The 17,500-nt window shown below is 42.1% G+C and overlaps 1 protein-coding gene and 1 long non-coding RNA gene across 3 annotated transcripts; both read right to left on the reverse strand.

Moving 5' to 3' along the window:
- Positions 1 to 4,039: 4,039 nt before the first annotated feature.
- malsu1 (mitochondrial assembly of ribosomal large subunit 1) lies at positions 4,040 to 14,433 on the reverse strand. 2 transcript variants are annotated; one of them, XM_079625980.1, is made up of 4 exons: positions 14,177 to 14,433; positions 13,567 to 13,730; positions 4,464 to 4,545; positions 4,040 to 4,362 (listed from the first exon to the last, which is right to left on the reverse strand). In XM_079625980.1, the coding sequence occupies exons 1-4, from the start codon at positions 14,325 to 14,327 to the stop codon at positions 4,187 to 4,189; spliced, it is 573 nt and encodes a 190-aa protein (XP_079482106.1). In that variant the 5' UTR covers positions 14,328 to 14,433; the 3' UTR covers positions 4,040 to 4,186. The 2 variants fall into 2 exon arrangements, with proteins under 2 accessions (XP_079482106.1, XP_079482107.1); XM_079625981.1 differs by having other exon boundaries at positions 13,646 to 13,730; positions 14,177 to 14,416.
- Positions 14,434 to 14,549: 116 nt separating this feature from the next.
- Positions 14,550 to 17,155, reverse strand: LOC307005635. Its single transcript, XR_013799312.1, has 3 exons — positions 17,074 to 17,155; positions 16,175 to 16,194; positions 14,550 to 15,921 (listed from the first exon to the last, which is right to left on the reverse strand). It is a non-coding gene; the product is annotated as an uncharacterized lncRNA (long non-coding RNA).
- Between the last annotated feature and the right edge of the window lie 345 nt (positions 17,156 to 17,500).

The raw sequence follows: 17,500 nt of genomic DNA on the forward strand, positions 1-17,500 counted from the left end.
CACTCCCAGCCGATCACACTCCCAGCCGATCACACTCCCAGCCGATCGCACTCCCAGCCGATCGCACTCCCAGCCGATCGCACTCCCAGCCGATCGCACTCCCAGCCGATCGCACTCACAGCCGATCGCACTCCCAGCCGATCACACTCCCAGTCGATCGCACTCACAGCCGATCGCACTCACAGCCGATCGCACTCCCAGTCGATCGCACTCCCAGCCGATCGCACTCCCAGTCGATCACACTCCCAGCCGATCGCACTCCCAGTCGATCGCACTCCCAGCCGATCGCACTCCCAGCCGATCGCACTCCCAGCCGATCGCACTCCCAGCGGCTCCAGTCGATCGCACTCCCAGCCGATCACACTCCCAGCCGATCACACTCCCAGCCGATCGCACTCCCAGCCGATCGCACTCCCAGTCGATCGCACTCACAGCCGATCGCACTCCCAGCCGATCACACTCCCAGCCGATCACACTCCCAGCCGATCACACTCCCAGCCGATCGCACTCCCAGCCGATCGCACTCCCAGCCGATCGCACTCCCAGTCGATCGCACTCCCAGCCGATCACAGTCGATCGCACTCCCAGCCGATCACACTCCCAGCCGATCGCACTCCCAGCCGATCACACTCCCAGCCGATCGCACTCCCAGCCGATCGCACTCCCAGCCGATTACACTCCCAGCCGATCACAGCCGATCACACTCCCAGCCGATCACACTCCCAGCCGATCACACTCACAGCCGATCGCACTCCCAGCCGATCACACTCCCAGCCGATCACACTCCCAGCCGATCACAGCCGATCACACTCCCAGCCGATCACACTCCCAGCCGATCACACTCACAGTCGATCGCACTCCCAGCCGATCACAGTCGATCGCACTCCCAGCCGATCACACTCCCAGCCGATCGCACTCACAGCCGATCGCACTCCCAGTCGATCGCACTCCCAGCCGATCACAGTCGATCGCACTCCCAGCGGCTCCAGCCGATCACACTCCCAGCCGATCACAGTCGATCGCACTCCCAGCGGCTCCAGTCGATCACACTCCCAGCCGATCGCACTCCCAGCCGATCGCACTCCCAGCCGATCACACTCCCAGCCGATCACACTCCCAGCCGATCACACTCCCAGCCGATCACACTCCCAGCCGATCGCACTCACAGCCGATCGCACTCCCAGTCGATCGCACTCCCAGCCGATCACAGTCGATCGCACTCCCAGCGGCTCCAGTCGATCGCACTCCCAGCCGATCGCACTCCCAGCCGATCGCACTCCCAGCCGATCGCACTCCCAGCCGATCGCACTCCCAGCCGATCGCACTCCCAGCCGATCGCACTCCCAGCCGATCGCACTCCCAGCCGATCGCACTCCCAGCCGATCGCACTCCCAGCCGATCGCACTCCCAGCCGATCGCACTCCCAGTCGATCACACTCCCAGTCGATCCCACTCCCAGTCGATCCCACTCCCAGCCGATCGCACTCCCAGCCGATCGCACTCCCAGTCGATCCCACTCCCAGCCGATCGCACTCCCAGCCGATCGCACTCCCAGTCGATCCCACTCCCAGTCGATCACACTCCCAGCCGATCACACTCCCAGCCGATCTCACTCCCACCCGATCGCACTCCCAGCCGATCGCACTCCCAGCCGATCGCACTCCCAGTCGATCGCACTCACAGCCGATCGCACTCCCAGTCGATCGCACTCACAGCCGATCGCACTCACAGCCGATCGCACTCCCAGTCGATCGCACTCCCAGTCGATCGCACTCCCAGTCGATCGCACTCCCAGTCGATCGCACTCCCAGTCGATCGCACTCACAGCCGATCGCACTCCCAGTCGATCGCACTCCCAGCCGATCACAGCCGATCACACTCCCAGCCGATCGCACTCCCAGCCGATCACACTCACAGCCGATCGCACTCCCAGCCGATCACACTCCCAGCCGATCACAGCCGATCACACTCCCAGCCGATCGCACTCCCAGTCGATCGCACTCCCAGCCGATCACACTCGCAGCCGATCGCACTCCCAGCCGATCACACTCGCAGCCGATCGCACTCCCAGTCGATCGCACTCCCAGCCGATCGCACTCCCAGTCGATCAAAGCCTATCGCACTCCCAGTCGATCACAGCCGATCACACTCCCAGCCGATCACACTCACAGTCGATCGCACTCCCAGTCGATCGCACTCCCAGCCGATCACACTCGCAGCCGATCGCACTCCCAGTCGATCGCACTCCCAGCCGATCACAGCCGATCGCACTCCCAGCCGATCACAGCCGATCGCACTCCCAGCCGATCGCACTCCCAGCCGATCGCACTCCCAGCCGATCGCATTCCCAGCCGATCGCACTCCCAGCCGATCGCACTCCCAGCCGATCGCACTCCCAGCCGATCGCACTCCCAGCCGATCACACTCCCAGTCGATCACACTCCCAGTCGATCGCACTCCCAGCCGATCGCACTCCCAGCCGATCACACTCCCAGCCGATCCCACTCACAGCCGATCACACTCCCAGCCGATCGCACTCCCAGCCGATCACACTCCCAGCCGATCCCACTCACAGCCGATCACACTCCCAGTCGATCGCACTCCCAGTCGATCGCACTCCCAGCCGATCACACTCCCAGCCGATCACACTCCCAGTCGATCACACTCCCAGCCGATCCCACTCCCAGCCGATCGCACTCCCAGCCGATCGCACTCCCAGCCGATCACACTCCCAGCCGATCACACTCCCAGCCGATCACACTCCCAGTCGATCACACTCCCAGCCGATCCCACTCCCAGCCGATCGCACTCACAGCCGATCACACTCCCAGCCGATCGCACTCCCAGCCGATCGCACTCCCAGCCGATCACACCCAGCCAATCAGCATCAGTCCTGCTTTAACCCTCTGGGGCTCTTCGTCTGGCGATAAGAAATGACTGATATTTTTTATTTTATTTTTTTATTTCAAAGGAATTTACTATAATTTAGTTTTTTATTTAATATTTTGTATTTTTAGGGGATTTTATGGACCCAACATTATATTTACGCTCAATATATAATTCATGTATTCACTTTTTGAGCCAGACCTGCTGATGAAGCTGGTAAATCTCGAAGCTGTAGCGACAGACTGGCGTGTGATCTCGTTTCTGAGACGCAGGGCAGATTATTGCTGAAGAGAAAACAGTTTTTAAAAAGGGACCTTAAAAGTTACAGAATTTTATGTTTATTATGAAAAATCCACAAAAATACTATAATTTTTATATGAAATCTATATTTTCAAAAACACATTTTACTCTAAAACGGCATGAAATCCAAAGCCATAAACCGTACTCGGTTCCTACCGTAACCTCGGGTACGTTCGCTCCTTTTCTCCACAGTGCAGAGCGGGAAGCGTCCTGATTGGATCGCGCTTCCTCACCGCTTCGCCATTGGTTCGTACAGTCAGTTACCGCAGCCCAGCCAATCAGCACGCTAGACCGCTCTGCACTGCGTTTAAATTCAATATTCTCGGGAAAGGAGTTTCCCCCGTGTATAGCTACGCGATAAGCAGTGGACGTTCTCGAGAGGAAACTAAACCGGATGTGAATGATATGTCAGTAAATGAGTGAGATGTTGTTCGGCTGCAGTACCAAACGCTTCCACTAGACTGCGAGTGTGAGTATCGTTACAGAACCTGTACAATCATGACCAGCATTTTGTGCTCGTGATTTTTAACCTTTACCAAGTTTCGTACCATTCCGAACCAGTGGGGGGAAAAAAACGGAGTTAATGAGCTCGAGCATTTAAAGGGACAGACGATAAAACTGCTGCAAACACTTGTAATAAACCGAACAATGTTGCGTGTTCTAGTTATTGTAAGTTATCATTATAGTTAATCGACTCTAGTTATCATTCGTATCGTTATAATTGTCATAGTTATTATTAGTTAATTATACTCTATTATAGTTATTAGTGTTATTGTTATCATAGTTGTACCATGTGCGTCTTTGATTCATCAAGCAGAAGTTATTAACACACATTTATATTCAACACACAATATTTGTGAAATTAAATCCTTTTATTGGAAATTAGCAGCTCCAAATCTGATATTTCCCATGATTTCTGACAGTATTTACATTCCCTAAGCAGTTCTCCCACAGATGAAGTGTGTGTGTGTGTGTGTGTGTGTGTGAGATCACTTGTTCCTCATGTCGAGGATGAAGTCTGAGGGGAGTGTGTGTTCATGTCGAGGATGAAGTCTGAGGGGAGTGTGTGTTGTGGGATCCGCTGGAGCTGTTCGTCGTGCGAGCGCAGTGTCCAGAGTTTCTCCAGCTCGTACGTGTCTCTGGTGTCCGACAGCATGAGGTGAAGCACCATGGATCCTGCAGGACAGAACACAGTCAGTCACACACACACACACACACACACACACTCTCTCTCTCTCTCTCACGCACACACACACACACTCGGAGCCGATACGAACCGAAGTCGATGCACTTCCAGTCGTCGCAGTCTCTGCCCTCCAGCCGAACGTGCCGCTCCTCGTCCTTACGCAGGAACTTAAACTGGGAATATAGAGAAGAGTAAATATAGGAGAATATAGAGAGTCTCCAGAGTAAATATAGGAGAATACAGAGAGTCTCTAGAGTAAATATAGGAGAATATAGAGAGTCTTCAGAGTAAATATAGGAGAATATAGAGAGTCTTCAGAGTAAATATAGGAGAATATAGAGTCTTCAGAGTAAATATAGGAGAATATAGAGTCTTCAGAGTAAATATAGGAGAATATAGAGAGTCTCCAGAGTAAATATAGGAGAATATAGAGTCTTCAGAGTAAATATAGGAGAATATAGTCTCCAGAGTAAATATAGGAAAATATAGAGAGTCTCCAGAGTAAATATAGGAGAATATAGAGTCTTCAGAGTAAATATAGGAGAATATAGTCTCCAGAGTAAATATAGGAGAATATAGAGTCTTCAGAGTAAATATAGGAGAATATAGAGAGTCTCCAGAGTAAATATAGGAGAATATAGAGTCTCCAGAGTAAATATAGGAGAATACAGAGAGTCTCCAGAGTAAATATAGGAGAATATAGAGTCTCCAGAGTAAATATAGGAGAATATAGAGTCTCCAGAGTAAATATAGGAGAATACAGAGAGTCTCCAGAGTAAATATAGGAGAATATAGAGTCTCCAGAGTAAATATAGGAGAATATAGAGTCTCCAGAGTAAATATAGGAGAATATAGAGTCTCCAGAGTAAATATAGGAGAATATAGAGAGTCTTCAGAGTAAATATAGGAGAATATAGAGTCTCCAGAGTAAATATAGGAGAATATAGAGAGTCTCCAGAGTAAATATAGGAGAATATAGAGAGTCTCCAGAGTAAATATAGGAGAATATAGAGAGTCTCCAGAGTAAATATAGGAGAATATAGAGAGTCTCCAGAGTAAATATAGGAGAATACAGAGAGTCTCCAGAGTAAATATAGGAGAATACAGAGAGTCTCTAGAGTAAATATAGGAGAATATAGAGAGTCTTCAGAGTAAATATAGGAGAATATAGAGAGTCTTCAGAGTAAATATAGGAGAATATAGAGTCTTCAGAGTAAATATAGGAGAATATAGAGTCTTCAGAGTAAATATAGGAGAATATAGAGAGTCTCCAGAGTAAATATAGGAGAATATAGAGTCTTCAGAGTAAATATAGGAGAATATAGTCTCCAGAGTAAATATAGGAAAATATAGAGAGTCTCCAGAGTAAATATAGGAGAATATAGAGTCTTCAGAGTAAATATAGGAGAATATAGTCTCCAGAGTAAATATAGGAGAATATAGAGTCTTCAGAGTAAATATAGGAGAATATAGAGAGTCTCCAGAGTAAATATAGGAGAATATAGAGTCTCCAGAGTAAATATAGGAGAATACAGAGAGTCTCCAGAGTAAATATAGGAGAATATAGAGTCTCCAGAGTAAATATAGGAGAATATAGAGTCTCCAGAGTAAATATAGGAGAATACAGAGAGTCTCCAGAGTAAATATAGGAGAATATAGAGTCTCCAGAGTAAATATAGGAGAATATAGAGTCTCCAGAGTAAATATAGGAGAATATAGAGTCTCCAGAGTAAATATAGGAGAATATAGAGAGTCTTCAGAGTAAATATAGGAGAATATAGAGTCTCCAGAGTAAATATAGGAGAATATAGAGAGTCTTCAGAGTAAATATAGGAGAATATAGAGAGTCTCCAGAGTAAATATAGGAGAATATAGAGAGTCTCCAGAGTAAATATAGGAGAATATAGAGAGTCTCCAGAGTAAATATAGGAGAATATAGAGAGTCTCCAGAGTAAATATAGGAGAATATAGAGAGTCTCCAGAGTAAATATAGGAGAATATAGAGTCTTCAGAGTAAATATAGGAGAATATAGAGAGTATTCAGAGTAAATATAGGAGAATATAGAGAGTCTCCAGAGTAAATATAGGAGAATATAGAGAGTCTCCAGAGTAAATATAGGAGAATATAGAGTCTTCAGAGTAAATATAGGAGAATATAGAGTCTTCAGCGTAAATATAGGAGAATATAGAGAGTCTCCAGAGTAAATATAGGAGAATATATAGAGTCTCCAGAGTAAATATAGGAGAATATAGAGAGTCTCCAGAGTAAATATAGGAGAATACAGAGAGTCTCCAGAGTAAATATAGGAGAATATAGAGAGTCTCCAGAGTAAATATAGGAGAATATAGAGAGTCTCCAGAGTAAATATAGGAGAATATAGAGAGTCTCCAGAGTAAATATAGGAGAATATAGAGAGTCTTCAGCGTAAATATAGGAGAATATAGAGAGTCTTCAGAGTAAATATAGGAGAATATAGAGTCTCCAGAGTAAATATAGGAGAATATAGAGAGTCTTCAGAGTAAATATAGGAGAATATAGAGTCTCCAGAGTAAATATAGGAGAATACAGAGAGTCTCCAGAGTAAATATAGGAGAATATATAGAGTCTCCAGAGTAAATATAGGAGAATATAGAGAGTCTCCAGAGTAAATATAGGAGAATATAGAGTCTCCAGAGTAAATATAGGAGAATATATAGAGTCTCCAGAGTAAATATAGGAGAATACAGAGAGTCTCCAGAGTAAATATAGGAGAATATAGAGAGTCTCCAGAGTAAATATAGGAGAATATAGAGTCTTCAGCGTAAATATAGGAGAATATAGAGAGTCTTCAGAGTAAATATAGGAGAATATAGAGAGTCTCCAGAGTAAATATAGGAGAATATAGAGAGTCTTCAGAGTAAATATAGGAGAATATAGAGTCTTCAGCGTAAATATAGGAGAATACAGAGAGTCTCCAGAGTAAATATAGGAGAATATAGAGTCTTCAGCGTAAATATAGGAGAATATAGAGAGTCTCCAGAGTAAATATAGGAGAATATATAGAGTCTCCAGAGTAAATATAGGAGAATACAGAGAGTCTCCAGAGTAAATATAGGAGAATACAGAGAGTCTCCAGAGTAAATATAGGAGAATACAGAGAGTCTCCAGAGTAAATATAGGAGAATATAGAGAGTCTCCAGAGTAAATATAGGAGAATATAGAGAGTCTTCAGAGTAAATATAGGAGAATGTAGAGAGTCTCCAGAGTAAATATAGGAGAATATAGAGAGTCTCCAGAGTAAATATAGGAGAATATAGAGAGTCTCCAGAGTAAATATAGGAGAATATAGAGTCTCCAGAGTAAATATAGGAGAATATAGAGAGTCTCCAGAGTAAATATAGGAGAATGTAGAGAGTCTCCAGAGTAAATATAGGAGAATATAGAGAGTCTCCAGAGTAAATATAGGAGAATATAGAGAGTCTCCAGAGTAAATATAGGAGAATATAGAGTCTTCAGAGTAAATATAGGAGAATATAGAGTCTTCAGAGTAAATATAGGAGAATATAGAGTCTCCAGAGTAAATATAGGAGAATATATAGAGTCTTCAGAGTAAATATAGGAGAATATAGAGAGTCTTCAGAGTAAATATAGGAGAATATAGAGTCTCCAGAGTAAATATAGGAGAATATAGAGAGTCTTCAGAGTAAATATAGGAGAATATAGAGAGTCTTCAGAGTAAATATAGGAGAATATAGAGAGTCTTCAGAGTAAATATAGGAGAATACAGAGAGTCTCCAGAGTAAATATAGGAGAATATAGAGTCTTCAGAGTAAATATAGGAGAATATAGAGAGTATTCAGAGTAAATATAGGAGAATATAGAGAGTCTCCAGAGTAAATATAGGAGAATATAGAGTCTCCAGAGTAAATATAGGAGAATATAGAGTCTTCAGAGTAAATATAGGAGAATATAGAGAGTCTTCAGAGTAAATATAGGAGAATATAGAGAGTCTTCAGAGTAAATATAGGAGAATATAGAGAGTCTCCAGAGTAAATATAGGAGAATATAGAGAGTCTCCAGAGTAAATATAGGAGAATATAGAGAGTCTTCAGAGTAAATATAGGAGAATATAGAGTCTCCAGAGTAAATATAGGAGAATATAGAGAGTCTCCAGAGTAAATATAGGAGAATATAGAGTCTCCAGAGTAAATATAGGAGAATATAGAGTCTCCAGAGTAAATATAGGAGAATATAGAGAGTCTCCAGAGTAAATATAGGAGAATATAGAGAGTCTCCAGAGTAAATATAGGAGAATATAGAGAGTCTTCAGAGTAAATATAGGAGAATATAGAGTCTTCAGAGTAAATATAGGAGAATATACAGAGTCTCCAGAGTAAATATAGGAGAATATAGAGTCTCCAGAGTAAATATAGGAGAATATAGAGAGTCTCCAGAGTAAATATAGGAGAATATAGAGAGTCTCCAGAGTAAATATAGGAGAATATAGAGAGTCTCCAGAGTAAATATAGGAGAATATAGAGAGTCTCCAGAGTAAATATAGGAGAATATAGAGAGTCTTCAGAGTAAATATAGGAGAATATAGAGAGTCTTCAGAGTAAATATAGGATAATATAGAGAGTCTTCAGAGTAAATATAGGAGAATATAGAGAGTCTCCAGAGTAAATATAGGAGAATATAGAGAGTCTCCAGAGTAAATATAGGAGAATATAGAGAGTCTCCAGAGTAAATATAGGAGAATATAGAGAGTCTCCAGAGTAAATATAGGAGAATATAGAGAGTCTTCAGAGTAAATATAGGAGAATATAGAGAGTCTCCAGAGTAAATATAGGAGAATATATAGTCTCCAGAGTAAATATAGGAGAATATAGAGTCTTCAGAGTAAATATAGGAGAATATAGTCTCCAGAGTAAATATAGGAGAATATAGAGAGTCTCCAGAGTAAATATAGGAGAATATAGAGTCTCCAGAGTAAATATAGGAGAATATAGAGAGTCTTCAGAGTAAATATAGGAGAATATAGAGTCTCCAGAGTAAATATAGGAGAATATAGAGAGTCTTCAGAGTAAATATAGGAGAATATAGAGTCTTCAGAGTAAATATAGGAGAATATAGAGTCTCCAGAGTAAATATAGGAGAATATATAGAGTCTTCAGAGTAAATATAGGAGAATATAGAGTCTCCAGAGTAAATATAGGAGAATATAGAGAGTCTCCAGAGTAAATATAGGAGAATATAGAGAGTCTCCAGAGTAAATATAGGAGAATATAGAGAGTCTCCAGAGTAAATATAGGAGAATATAGAGTCTCCAGAGTAAATATAGGAGAATATAGAGAGTCTCCAGAGTAAATATAGGAGAATATAGAGAGTCTCCAGAGTAAATATAGGAGAATATAGAGAGTCTCCAGAGTAAATATAGGAGAATATAGAGAGTCTCCAGAGTAAATATAGGAGAATATAGAGAGTCTCCAGAGTAAATATAGGAGAATATAGAGAGTCTCCAGAGTAAATATAGGAGAATATAGTCTCCAGAGTAAATATAGGAGAATATAGAGAGTCTCCAGAGTAAATATAGGAGAATATAGAGAGTCTTCAGAGTAAATATAGGAGAATATAGAGTCTCCAGAGTAAATATAGGAGAATATAGAGAGTCTCCAGAGTAAATATAGGAGAATATAGAGAGTCTCCAGAGTAAATATAGGAGAATATAGAGTCTCCAGAGTAAATATAGGAGAATATAGAGAGTCTCCAGAGTAAATATAGGAGAATATAGAGAGTCTTCAGAGTAAATATAGGAGAATATAGAGTCTCCAGAGTAAATATAGGAGAATATATAGAGTCTTCAGAGTAAATATAGGAGAATATAGAGTCTCCAGAGTAAATATAGGAGAATATAGAGTCTCCAGAGTAAATATAGGAGAATATAGAGAGTCTCCAGAGTAAATATAGGAGAATATAGAGAGTCTCCAGAGTAAATATAGGAGAATATAGAGAGTCTCCAGAGTAAATATAGGAGAATATAGAGAGTCTCCAGAGTAAATATAGGAGAATATAGAGAGTCTTCAGAGTAAATATAGGAGAATATAGAGAGTCTTCAGAGTAAATATAGGAGAATATAGAGAGTCTTCAGAGTAAATATAGGAGAATATAGAGAGTCTCCAGAGTAAATATAGGAGAATATAGAGAGTCTTCAGAGTAAATATAGGAGAATATAGAGTCTCCAGAGTAAATATAGGAGAATATAGAGAGTCTCCAGAGTAAATATAGGAGAATATAGAGAGTCTCCAGAGTAAATATAGGAGAATATATAGAGTCTTCAGAGTAAATATAGGAGAATATAGAGAGTCTCCAGAGTAAATATAGGAGAATATAGAGTCTCCAGAGTAAATATAGGAGAATATAGAGAGTCTTCAGAGTAAATATAGGAGAATATAGAGAGTCTCCAGAGTAAATATAGGAGAATACAGAGAGTCTCCAGAGTAAATATAGGAGAATATAGAGTCTCCAGAGTAAATATAGGAGAATATAGAGAGTCTCCAGAGTAAATATAGGAGAATATAGAGAGTCTCCAGAGTAAATATAGGAGAATATAGAGTCTCCAGAGTAAATATAGGAGAATATAGAGAGTCTCCAGAGTAAATATAGGAGAATATAGAGAGTCTCCAGAGTAAATATAGGAGAATATAGAGTCTCCAGAGTAAATATAGGAGAATATAGAGAGTCTCCAGAGTAAATATAGGAGAATATAGAGAGTCTCCAGAGTAAATATAGGAGAATATAGAGTCTCCAGAGTAAATATAGGAGAATATAGAGAGTCTTCAGAGTAAATATAGGAGAATATAGAGAGTCTCCAGAGTAAATATAGGAGAATATAGAGAGTCTCCAGAGTAAATATAGGAGAATATAGAGTCTCCAGAGTAAATATAGGAGAATATATAGAGTCTCCAGAGTAAATATAGGAGAATATAGAGTCTCCAGAGTAAATATAGGAGAATATAGAGTCTCCAGAGTAAATATAGGAGAATATAGAGTCTCCAGAGTAAATATAGGAGAATATAGAGAGTCTTCAGAGTAAATATAGGAGAATATAGAGAGTCTCCAGAGTAAATATAGGAGAATATAGAGAGTCTCCAGAGTAAATATAGGAGAATATAGAGTCTCCAGAGTAAATATAGGAGAATATAGAGAGTCTCCAGAGTAAATATAGGAGAATATAGAGAGTCTCCAGAGTAAATATAGGAGAATATAGAGTCTCCAGAGTAAATATAGGAGAATATAGAGTCTCCAGAGTAAATATAGGAGAATATAGAGAGTCTCCAGAGTAAATATAGGAGAATATAGAGAGTCTCTAGAGTAAATATAGGAGAATATAGAGTCTCCAGAGTAAATATAGGAGAATATAGAGTCTCCAGAGTAAATATAGGAGAATATAGAGAGTCTCCAGAGTAAATATAGGAGAATATAGAGAGTCTCCAGAGTAAATATAGGAGAATATAGAGTCTCCAGAGTAAATATAGGAGAATATAGAGTCTCCAGAGTAAATATAGGAGAATATAGAGAGTCTCCAGAGTAAATATAGGAGAATATAGAGTCTCCAGAGTAAATATAGGAGAATATAGAGAGTCTCCAGAGTAAATATAGGAGAATACAGAGAGTCTCCAGAGTAAATATAGGAGAATATAGAGAGTCTTCAGAGTAAATATAGGAGAATATAGAGAGTCTCCAGAGTAAATATAGGAGAATACAGAGAGTCTCCAGAGTAAATATAGGAGAATATAGAGAGTCTTCAGAGTAAATATAGGAGAATATAGAGAGTCTCCAGAGTAAATATAGGAGAATATAGAGAGTCTCCAGAGTAAATATAGGAGAATATAGAGTCTCCAGAGTAAATATAGGAGAATATATAGAGTCTCCAGAGTAAATATAGGAGAATATAGAGTCTCCAGAGTAAATATAGGAGAATATAGAGTCTCCAGAGTAAATATAGGAGAATATAGAGTCTCCAGAGTAAATATAGGAGAATACAGAGAGTCTCCAGAGTAAATATAGGAGAATATAGAGAGTCTCCAGAGTAAATATAGGAGAATATAGAGTCTTCAGCGTAAATATAGGAGAATATAGAGAGTCTTCAGAGTAAATATAGGAGAATATAGAGAGTCTCCAGAGTAAATATAGGAGAATATAGAGAGTCTTCAGAGTAAATATAGGAGAATATAGAGTCTTCAGCGTAAATATAGGAGAATACAGAGAGTCTCCAGAGTAAATATAGGAGAATATAGAGAGTCTCCAGAGTAAATATAGGAGAATATAGAGAGTCTCCAGAGTAAATATAGGAGAATATAGAGAGTCTTCAGAGTAAATATAGGAGAATATAGAGAGTCTCCAGAGTAAATATAGGAGAATATAGAGAGTCTCCAGAGTAAATATAGGAGAATACAGGAGTTCCACGGAGCCGACACACTTCACTTCATCCGGTCTATGGAAGCCTTTCTGCCTTGGAATAAGCCATAAAAAAGGTAACTGCAATTTTCCTCACAATTCCCAGTTTATATCTGACAATTCCCTTAGTTTTATTCTCTGGTGAAAACAAACTTCCACAGATGCCGGCTCAGTTAGCGTGTCCGCTAGTGTCACTGCAGCGCGCGTCCGCTAGTGTCACTGCAGCGCGCGTCCGCTAGTGTCACTGCAGCGCGCGTCCGCTAGTGTCACTGCAGCGCGCGTCCGCTAGTGTCACCGCAGCGCGCGTCCGCTAGTGTCACTGCAGCGCATCCGCTAGTGTCACTGCAGCGCGCGTCCGCTAGTGTCACTGCAGCGCGCGTCCGCTAGTGTCACTGCAGCGCGCGTCCGCTAGTGTCACTGCAGCGCGCGTCCGCTAGTGTCACTGCAGCGCGCGTCCGCTAGTGTCACCGCAGCGCGCGTCCGCTAGTGTCACTGCAGCGCATCCGCTAGTGTCACTGCAGCGCGCGTCCGCTAGTGTCACTGCAGCGCGCGTCCGCTAGTGTCACTGCAGCGCGCGTCCGCTAGTGTCACTGCAGCGCGCGTCCGCTAGTGTCACTGCAGCGCGCGTCCGCTAGTGTCACTGCAGCGCGCGTCCGCTAGTGTCACTGCAGCGCATCCGCTAGTGTCACTGCAGCGCGCGTCCGCTAGTGTCACTGCAGCACGCGTCCGCTAGTGTCACTGCAGCGCATGTCTTTACCGCTTTGAGCACAAACTCCGCCATGGCGCCGAGGTGTCGTGGGGAAGACCCGCTGGCGATGATCATGTGATCGGTGTACCTGAGCTCAGGTGAGACCCTGATGACACAGATGTCTGAAGCGTTCTCCTGCCTCAGGACCGACACCAGCAGGCCCACGTCAAACCCTGAACACACACACACACACACACACAACAGCTTAACAGGAACACTGGGCAAGTGTCCAACACCGGCCTTCTGCTAAATATCTTACTTTGTGTTCGATGAAAGAAAGTTTGGAACATGAGAAAATGATGACAGATCTTTAACTTGTGGGTGAACTGTCCCTTTAAGTGCATGTGCGTAATGTATTATTACTACAGTGCATGTCATGTGTAACAATCTTTAAATAGGCTTAGTTTCACCACAAAATTAATTTGCATTAAAAATGGGACCTATTTTGAGACCCTCCATATTTCAACGCTGACATTGGAGATTTGCGCTGCAATAATGAGAATTGTAAGATGACGTGCTTAACTGTCAATACAGTGAGTTATCAATGTATTGTGCTGGTGTTATTATGCCCCAGGCATGAGGTCATTCGTCTCCGAGTGTGTGTTATTGAGCGCCTCACCTCGTGTTGTGTCGATCAGATTATCAGTTATCGCGAGGCTGTGCGCGTCGGTGGTTGTCGCACGCGTGACCTTCTGTAAAGACGAGCTCAACCCTGCGGCTCTGAGGAGCCCGTGAGGAGCTTTAGACCGCAGGCAGCGCGCTAACATCATTCTCTGTCTGCGTGTGTGTGATTTATGTGGACTTTATATGAGGAAGCACGTGATCTGAGGTCTCTCTCTCTCGGGCTCCTTCTGCGGCTGCGCGCGTGTGACGTCCCGGATCTGCGTCACACAACAGAGAAAGGCGTCATTTCGATTTTTCACTCATAATTTCGAATTTTTTTATCTCTTATAATATCGATTTTTTTTAATCTCAGAATTTCGTTTTTTTTTCATCTCAAAATTATAACCGAGTATGGCATACTTTGATTTATGTAATTATTAAGATTTACCGAAGCGTGATATTTTTGTGTATCAGGTTCTTAAACTTTCGGACTCTTTTCTATTCATACAAATTGTCCGTGGACTAATAAGTAAGTCTGAACTATGTGCGTCGTTTTAAAATTACAAAAGTTTGCGTTCGTAAGCTAGATGTATTTTTATAGGCTACTGCTTTTTGAGTTATTCCTCAACAAATAGCAATAGTGCATAATAATTGTAAGTTTGTTTTATGTCCGATAACTTGTGTGTAGCTGTGGAAGTGAAGCAACTAAACATGTTCTTTAGACCATTAAAGAGAATAAAGTGAGACTGAGAAATAATTTCTCAAAATATGAAGCTGTTCCTCGTGACATTAAAGAACAATTCAAGATTATGATTTCACACTTTAGTATCGAGATGCCCAATGATGAGAAATATGAAACTGAAACCTGAAGAAGTTCACATAAAGGGGAGACCTGGAGATTTTCTTGCGTTTATTTCAAGTAAATTATAGTATATTTTCAATTCAAAACTGCAAGATTTAATAATAGAAATGTGAGTAGTCTAGTAGCATCATTATGACTGTCGGTCATTTAACATCAACTGTAAATGTCTGAACACATGCATCCTCTCGAGGAGAACTGACCTTTACTGCGGCCATTAAAGAAAGAGCTATACTTTCTCTGTGAGACTATACAAGTTTAATATCACAGAGTTATGAGTTCAGTGAAAAACATCATCTACAATCATCTTTCCTTTTAAATCTGGTGTGAACATCTTGAAATTAAATGTAAGATTAAATCACTGAACATCTGAGTTAGTTCGTCATGATCTTAAAAGCTTATGAAAACATTACAAACATAACTGTAATCTCTCAATGTCTGAACGGGAGAGAGAGAGAGATCATCAGGTGTAGATCATGAGCAGATAAAGCTCAGATATGGAGATGTTCTTCATGCACAGCATCTCCTCATGAGTCAGTGCTGATGAGTTATTAATGCACCGCATGTTCAGTGTCACTGTTAGTCTGTGGCCATCTGGTGGTCAAGCGGTGAACCGCACTCACAACACTGCTTTATTTTACAGAAATCTCTTAAATAATCACTTCAAGTCATTAACACTCAAATATATTAAACAAGCGCATCAAATAAATGTGCAATCTGTGTATTTTAGAGTCAGCTTTATTTCCTCAGAGCCGCTTCACAATAATAAACAGGACAGTATCAGTCACGCACAACCGTGTGTAGTGTTGTACATGTGTAGTGTTGTACGTGTGTAGTGTAGAGATGTAGGAGATGCAGCGCCGGAGTCCTGCAGATGTGCCGAGCGCTGCGGTTCCGGAGACCTGGTGAGAGATGCAGATGTTATAGCTTTACTACAGTAAATACAGTAACAGTTTCTGCTCGTCCAGGGGATGTGGCCGGCGGTGCAGGAGGAGAACAGATGAAGCACATCAGCGGATCTGAGCCTCGAGCCGGCCGTTGATCTAGCGAATAGCTAGCCCTGATCAGACCACTGACAGGCCCGGCAGGCGAGAAGATTCGCACACACACACACACACTCACGCATGCACGCACACACACACACGGCAATCTCACCTCGATCTGCTGGAGCCTCGCTGTGAGAGAGAGAGAGAGAGAGAGAGAGAGAGAAACAACAGTTAAAAATATTAAATTATACACACCGCAGATGTTGCCGTGACTGTCAATCACACGTGTAGGATTCACTTATTCTACAAGATCAAAAAAAAAAATAGTAGTAAAGTTTACCTGAACAATACAATAATAATCACATTTCTATAATGCCTATTCTTAAACATTAATGTTGTTTAAGTGTCTATGTGGTGTTTTTAATACGCTTGACCGTGTGTAAGTTCATAAGTCGACAGCATTGCTGAGTATTTTCTGCTTAAAACTGCAGTGAACCAAAGACAGTCTCAAAAACACGGGTTGAAATCGCTGGTGTTTCTGACGTCACACACTACCTTGACCAATCAGATCAACGTGTGATCGTCAACCAGTGGATCTCTGAGTGAGTGAGTGAGTGGAGGCGGGGCTCATGTGCATATCCATAGAACCGCGTGTAGGTAATGGTGTCGAGTTACATTCAAGATATTAATAAGTTAAGACATTTTTTTCAATGAAAAATGTCCTTTTGGTGATATTTAAGTAATTTAAGGCATACAATTATTGCCTACAGGGGGACTTAAAAAAAAACACAATCTACAAAAACCATCAACAGAATAAAATTACCATGGATGTAAAATCTAAGATCACATCAAACCAGCAGAAACACCAAAATCATTCGAGTAAACAATTATTATATTATATTATATTATATTAATGAAACTCTTCCACGTGCGTTACTGTGCGACGCTCCTATAGCGCTGCTTCTTCTCAACACGAAGAACAAAACACAATCGCTATCGCAATATTCCCGATATAATCTCAGACACACGAGAGAACACCGTTCAGAAGTGAAATACTGAAATACATACTTAATAAACTCCGCAGAGAAGCGAGGCCTAGCACAGCTCCTCCACACGAGCTCCTTCTCCCTCTCCTCCTCTTCCTCCTCCTGAACCTTTATTATAGTGTGGACTGGTGTTAGCGCCGCCGACTGGTGTGGATCAGAATTACATACTCCCTTTTTCCTTTTTTATATCCTTTCCCACAAATGAGTAATTTTAAGATAATAATAAAACTATAACATTCATTTCCCGAGTTATTTTTAAAAACATCTCCTAGTATAAATTGCATTTTTATTTTTTGCTAGGATTTTGCATTATAATCCTTCTTCTGGCCGTATCTCTGACAGGCATAATCTGCTCCACACACACACACACACACACACACACACACACACACACACACACACACACACACACACACACACACACACACACACACACACACACAGACACA

Source organism: Phoxinus phoxinus (assembly GCF_949152265.1).
Source record: "Phoxinus phoxinus genome assembly, chromosome: 10".
Taxonomy (NCBI): domain Eukaryota; kingdom Metazoa; phylum Chordata; class Actinopteri; order Cypriniformes; family Leuciscidae; genus Phoxinus; species Phoxinus phoxinus.